The sequence below is a fragment of the Cornus florida genome, unplaced genomic scaffold (genome assembly GCF_030987335.1).
Source record: "Cornus florida cultivar Cherokee Brave unplaced genomic scaffold, ASM3098733v1 CherokeeBrave_3.0.0_Hap2_Chr04, whole genome shotgun sequence".
In the NCBI taxonomy this organism is placed as follows: Eukaryota; Viridiplantae; Streptophyta; class Magnoliopsida; order Cornales; family Cornaceae; genus Cornus; species Cornus florida.
In genome coordinates this window covers 88170911-88177376 of record NW_026775574.1, presented here as the reverse complement: position 1 = coordinate 88177376, position 6466 = coordinate 88170911, and the positions used below count along the sequence as shown (strand labels likewise).

The following is a 6466-nucleotide window of genomic DNA, read 5'->3' as shown; positions in this document are numbered from 1 at the left end:
ATAACATAACAAAAGAGCTTGTTATAATAATTTATCTCGGAAAATTGGGAGCATTGTAAAATTTAATTTGAAAAGCATAAAAAAAAGAAATAATATCTATAACTAAAAAACACATCCAATCATTTGTTGCGCGGGGCACAATTCAAGGTAATTGGTCCCTCCAATTTATAAAAAGTGCCACCAACTAGTTTGAATTGTGCATTTTAATTGGTTGGACATACCAATGACTTTGTATGCATAGTGCAACCTAGATCTATCCCAATTACAATTGATCTTTTTGAGTCATGTGTGTAACACGGTGTTCAATCTCCATGGAGCATGTGGAAATGTTTCGATTTGGCTATTTGATTACGTGTAGCAATGTCATGATTCTAATTTGCCCTAAACAATTATGTTATTTGATGCTTGGTAATTTGGTTTTGTGTGCTAATGGTCTACCTAAACGTATAAAGCACGGTATGACTTCATTCCTCCTTGTTACAACTGCAATGGTGCGAGCTCTCGGAGAACAAAGCAATAAAAGGTTACATCTCGGCCCCATCAGCACCTTAAGGTGGTGGAATTTATTGGGTGGGTTGCGCGTACAAATAATGTTAGAGCAGTATTTAATCAAGAGTGTTGTCATGTTTGAGAATATTACTTTTGAAACTCCTGATCCGCTTCTGATAGGGAACTCCATGGGAGTCTAAGGAGACCAATGAAAAAAAAAAAAAAAAAAAAGGCGTGCCGAGCTGCCGAGGACTTTCGAACCAAACTTCCTAATCCTTTAAAAGACTCCCACTAATACAAAACCATGACCCAATAATGTGGGTAGAGAAGGAGACTGGTGCAATTAATATCACATATGCAGTTTTATCACATTTACGTGAGGGATAGTAATCATAATACCATCAAGACAACTACCATAATTGATGATGACATTTTTCTATACTCATTTTTTATCATTTATGTCTCCGTGCCAATTTCTTTTTTCTTTTTCTTTTTCTTTCTTCTTCTTTTTTTTTCTATTATGTAAGACATGCACACGTGTTTCAGACTAAGTTGGTTGGGTCACCAACTACAGGAGCTATTAACAACATATCACCACCCATAGAAGTCTAGAGAAATCTCAAGCTCATCACATTTCCTATTCTAAGCTCAGTTGTAAATAAATCACACAAATATCTCATGAAATGCAAATCCCACAGGTTTTTTTTTTTTTTTTTTACAATTATTTTTATTATTATTATATCATGGTCATAAACTCACACATTCATATGCCGCCAACAAATACTTAAAACCCTTAAATCAGACATCTCTTTACGGGTAAAATCATAAAAGTCTCAAATACTATTAAAAATATACATATAACCCCACTAGAATCACCATAATAAACTCAAAATTAACAAAAACATATCATGTTATCTATATTCATGTTAATTGGGTTGTAAAATTAATAAAAAATAATAAAAAAATTGATTTTACTATTTAATATTAAATAGTTATTTTAAAATTATAAATTTAACCTTCGTCCATTCCAATTAGAATAAACATGTTTTTTAATTTAGTGAGTTTTTACTTTCAATTGGAATGGACGACTCCATGGAGGTTAAATTTATTATTTTTAAATAATAATTATCAATATTTTAATTTAACATTTCAATTTTGTTATTTCATAACAAAAAAAAAAAAAAAAAAAAAGGGATATAAGTTTTGTTATTTGATTCAGTTAGAATTATATGTATATTTTTAATAGTAGAGGGATGCTTTATGATTTTATCCCCTTTTTATATTGAAAAGTGAGAAATTATAATTATCCTTCCACCATCACCACCTTTAGTAAATGCGCATTTACATGTTCACAACTCAAAAGACGGGTCTTTTATGGAAACAATGGTCTCAAACATCAAATTATAAGCACACGCACTTTATAGTCAAATAATAGACTTGTAGAGTTAGAAAATCAAGCACAAAATGAGACAAGCTCGTAAACAAATATCAAATAAATTAAAAGAAGAAGTTATCATATGGAGTAGAGTATTTGAGCATTCAAAAAGGCACAAGAACAATGCATTCATGTTGCAAAAATGATGATGCTATATTGGACTATACGAGTAATTAGAATACTTGAGAAATATATGCATGGGTTAGAAGAGGAAGAATTACTTGTTTGGAATGAAAATGACAAAGGGGTTAACCTAAATTTACATGGGATGAAGAAAATAAAAAAATTAAAACATTAAAAGAAAAAAAGGGTCTTAAAAAATTAAATCTATAGAAGACTTAGTATATAATAAAAAATAAAAATAAAAAAAGTATTTATGTGGTTGATCCCGCTCATATGGAATAAAAACAAGGATGATAGATGATGACTTTCTTTATTTTTACAAGTGATTTCTATTTTCTAAAAAAAAGAATGACACAATGGTCTTTAAAACCACCATCAAACTTTACAATATTCATAAAAAAATTCTTATGTTTTAAGAAATTTCTAATAATTGTCTAGTACCATTTGGGAGGTGGTGGATTATATATATATATATATATATATATAAATGTTTGTCTAAAGAAATTAGGTAAAATGTATTAGCACAAAAGTAAGGTGCAGAAATCATCCTTTTGTGTTGCAACATCAAGAAAATACAAGTAATACTTACTTTCATATTATTTAAAAATGGAAATATAAAATCATAAACAACACAATTATAAGCACACGTTTACTCATTTTGAAATATTACATTCTACATTTCTCAGCAAAATCAAACCCGACATTAATTGCACAAACCTCCTCTAAACTATAAAATTTTGCACATTACCCTCGTGTGTTTTCTAAATTACTAAGATTTCTTTAAAGTCTTAATGTACAAAACCTTCCTGAATTATAAGAAGCTTGCACATTACTCCCTGAAACAAATGTAAGCAATTTTTTTATAATTTAGAGTGTATATGGAATTATTAATCCAAAGGATAAAAATTTAATAGAATTTGATAGTATTAGGCCTCAATTTTTTATTTTTTATATATTATATCCTTTTTAAAAATTTTATTTCCTTTCTATTATTAGACCCCAACCAATACAAAGGCCTCCAAAATTTTTATTTCCTTATATTATAACTTTTAATTAATTAATTAATTAATTAATTTATGTTATAACCTTCCTAAAAATGTTATTTCCTTCTTATTATTAAACTTTGCCTAATAGAAAGGCCCCAATTTTTTTTTTTTAATTTCCTTGTATTATAACTTCCTTAAAATTTTTATTTGTATCTATTATTAAACGCTAACCAATAGAAATTTAATAAGGGCCAAAAGATTTATATACTTTTTTCTCTCTCACTCTCTTTCAACTTTTCAACAGAGGTAAGACACGAAAAGCTTCGTACAAATCCAATTCAGCATAAAACTGCAAAATCAAATCCCATGTAGGAAACAATGAGACCCACCGCAAGGTGAGAATTTACACATCTTTTTACTTATGTCTATAATTATTTTATTTTTAAATGAACAAATTATGTCACACAAATTGAGCATTAATGTGTTGTTTTTGTTATGTCAATTATTTATTAAATGAACAAAATAAATAAATAATAAAAAGCCCTGTGTTACACTAGTCAGTAGTCTTACATTATCTGTGACCAGTAAAACAACTTGTTTCCTCTATTTGAATTTGTGACCTCCACATAAAGCAATCTTATGGTTTAAACGTGGAAATTAGATTACAGAAATTGAGCAGTACTGTTGTGTTTGTTGTTATCAGACTTTCTTAATATTTTTATTTATATATTTATTTTTTCTTTAATTGCATTAGTGCGAAGGTTGATAAAGGTGGGTTGTGTTTGGAGGATGATAAAGGTGGGTTGTGTTTGGAGGATCGCATTAGTGGACTTACGGATGATGTCCTTGTTTCAATCTTGTCATTATTGACAATGAAAAAAGTTGCAAGAACTAGTGTGTCATCAAAGAGATGGAGGTATTTGTGGACGTACATTATTGGTTTGAACTTCGATGCCTTACATATATTTCATGGAATTAAACGGGGAGATAAGGAACTTGAAGTAGAAAAACCTTTGTATTTGAGTTGGGTAAATCAAGTCTTGAAATCCTACAATGGTCCAAGTTTGAATGAATTTAGAGTTCAATTTGATCTTGATGAAACTTGTAAATTTGATATTGACAATTGGGTTAATTTTGCAATGGAAAAGAGAGTTAGAAGGCTTGAATTAGACTTCTCGGCCAGTTGCTTCCATACTAGAGAGGAAGAGGATTACAATTATAGTATTACAAATCACCTACATTCATTGTCTCTTTGGTGCAACTCCCTGACCAATCTTGTGCTGACACGCTTGAATGTAACTGCACAAGTTCTCAAATACTTCTTAACTAACTATCCATTTTTGGAACAATTGTCTGTGGAAGAATCTGAAGGTCTCGTAAATCTGAATGTTCCTGAATTTCACTAAAATTGAAGTGCTTGGAGATAATTTTCTGCTTCAACGTGGAAAGTATTGAGATTTTTGCAATGAATCTCATGTCATTTAAGTACTTCGGACCAAAAATAAGCCTACCATTTAAGAACATCCAGGCCCTGTTGAACTGTATATCGGGGCTGACTATTGCTACCATCTAATTTGTAACTTATTAGGGATTTCAAGCTATCTATCTCAGTTAGAGAGCCTTACGTTGGAGTTGATCTTCCTTGAGGAAGTGAGCAAGTTTAACTAATTCATTTTATATCCTTCCCTTCATTTTTGTTTTATTCTTTTTTTTAACATAATTACCAATCTTTGCCGATTTACTTTACTTTTTTTTTTTATATATTCAGGATGATATTGAGTTTGCTAAATTTCCTGTATTTAATAATCTCAATGGAGTTAAGATTTAGTGCAAGTGATGACGAAAACCTTATGGGTTGTACTACCCTGATAGAGGCATGTCCTATTTTGTGTAAATTTGTGTTGGAGGTAATAAATCTTACTTTACAACCTGCATTTCTAAATTGTGAGGTTTATTGCTCTCGTAATTGAATTCTCAAAGAAATTTTGATTCATTTGGACTTCGGCTTAAAACCTTTCAATTTTCCCAAGTAATTGCTTCGATCTTTAAGGCTATTACAAATTACAATATCACTAGTAATAGGAAAAATGCTCTTATATAGTGTTTAGCTTGCACTATTCTCCTGATTGTTCAAGTATTTTGCATATAATATATATCACTATGTTGTTCCCACGTTGTTTTAATATTTACTTTCGAAGAGTTTTACATGTTCGTTTCGTTTAATATGTTACACGTTGGTAGATTTCTTTGTTCACATGATTGTTCAAGTATATATGGAATTCATATTAATTAATTGCTCAATAACTACACTCGAACGCAGTGGTCTTATTTTCTTTTTCTTATTTTTTTCCTTTTCTTGGAGTCTGTTACCTTATTTGGTTAGATTCAGTCTTATTGCTTCTCCGAACAATGTGTATTCATCTCTAACGCAGTGATCCTCTTTTTTTTTTTTTCTTTTTTTTTCTTTTTTTTCCCTCCGTCAACCATGATACTCAAGCATGCTAGTATTGAGGATTCCAACCATAATACTCAAGCATGCTAGTATTGAGGATTCTTTGCTCTCGTTATACGTTCAATGAGGATGTGACTAATTCCATGTTATTTAGGCCCAATCATACTTGCTTAGATTAACACAAATTTATTTGTTCATCAACTTATAAAAAGGTGTTAAACTAGGAAGCAAGACACGTCTAAAAAGGCAAAGAATTAGTGTTGTACATGGCAAAAAACGTGTTTGAATTTTTTTATTTTTTAATATTTGGACACGTGTCCGACACGAGTGTCCCATTCTTGGTTTATTTTTCTATCTAAGCATGACATTTGGGGATTTTAAGAAGGTTTAGAATGAAAGCTAGGCTAAAGTGTAAATATGAGAAATTGTTTAATAGCCTTAAGTAATATGATGATCATTACATAATTACTTAAAAGTTATTTTTTATAAAACAATGTTATATTAAACAACCATATATTTATGCTAATATTTTAGTTCAAAAGATTGAGATTCTTACAGTAGCATCTTTGACTCTCTCTTGTTCTCTCACCAACCAAGCTTCACTCCCGGTAGATGGTCTCTCTCTCCTCTTTTCTATATCCTTCTTTGTCCTCTTTTTTTTTTTTTTTTTTTTTTTTTTTTTTTTCACAACAAAATTCTTTTTGTCTCTTTTTTCTTTTTCCTCTTGTTTTCATGAACTTTTTTTCTTCTATGTGTTCTTACTGACTAATAATGCTCTGGTCAAAACTACACGATATTCTGGGAAGTATGCAAATTTGACATTCTAGATGTCCAAATGATGAAATTTTGTTCGTTTTCCAACAAAACCCTAATCCTCTTTGCTTGTTTCTCTTTCTATCATTCTTTATTTTTTGAGGCAAAACACATTTTTTTTAACTGATTTTGTTGGCTAAATGGTTACCATGAATATTTCAATTCTTT

General features: G+C 30.0%; 1 protein-coding gene across 1 annotated transcript; it reads left to right on the top strand.

The window, feature by feature from the left end:
• Window positions 1–3411: 3411 nt before the first annotated feature.
• Window positions 3412–4439, top strand: LOC132305290 (F-box/LRR-repeat protein At3g03360-like). Its single transcript, XM_059802956.1, has 2 exons — window positions 3412–3428; window positions 3788–4439. The coding sequence occupies exons 1-2, from the start codon at window positions 3412–3414 to the stop codon at window positions 4437–4439; spliced, it is 669 nt and encodes a 222-aa protein (XP_059658939.1).
• The last annotated feature ends 2027 nt before the right edge of the window (window positions 4440–6466 follow it).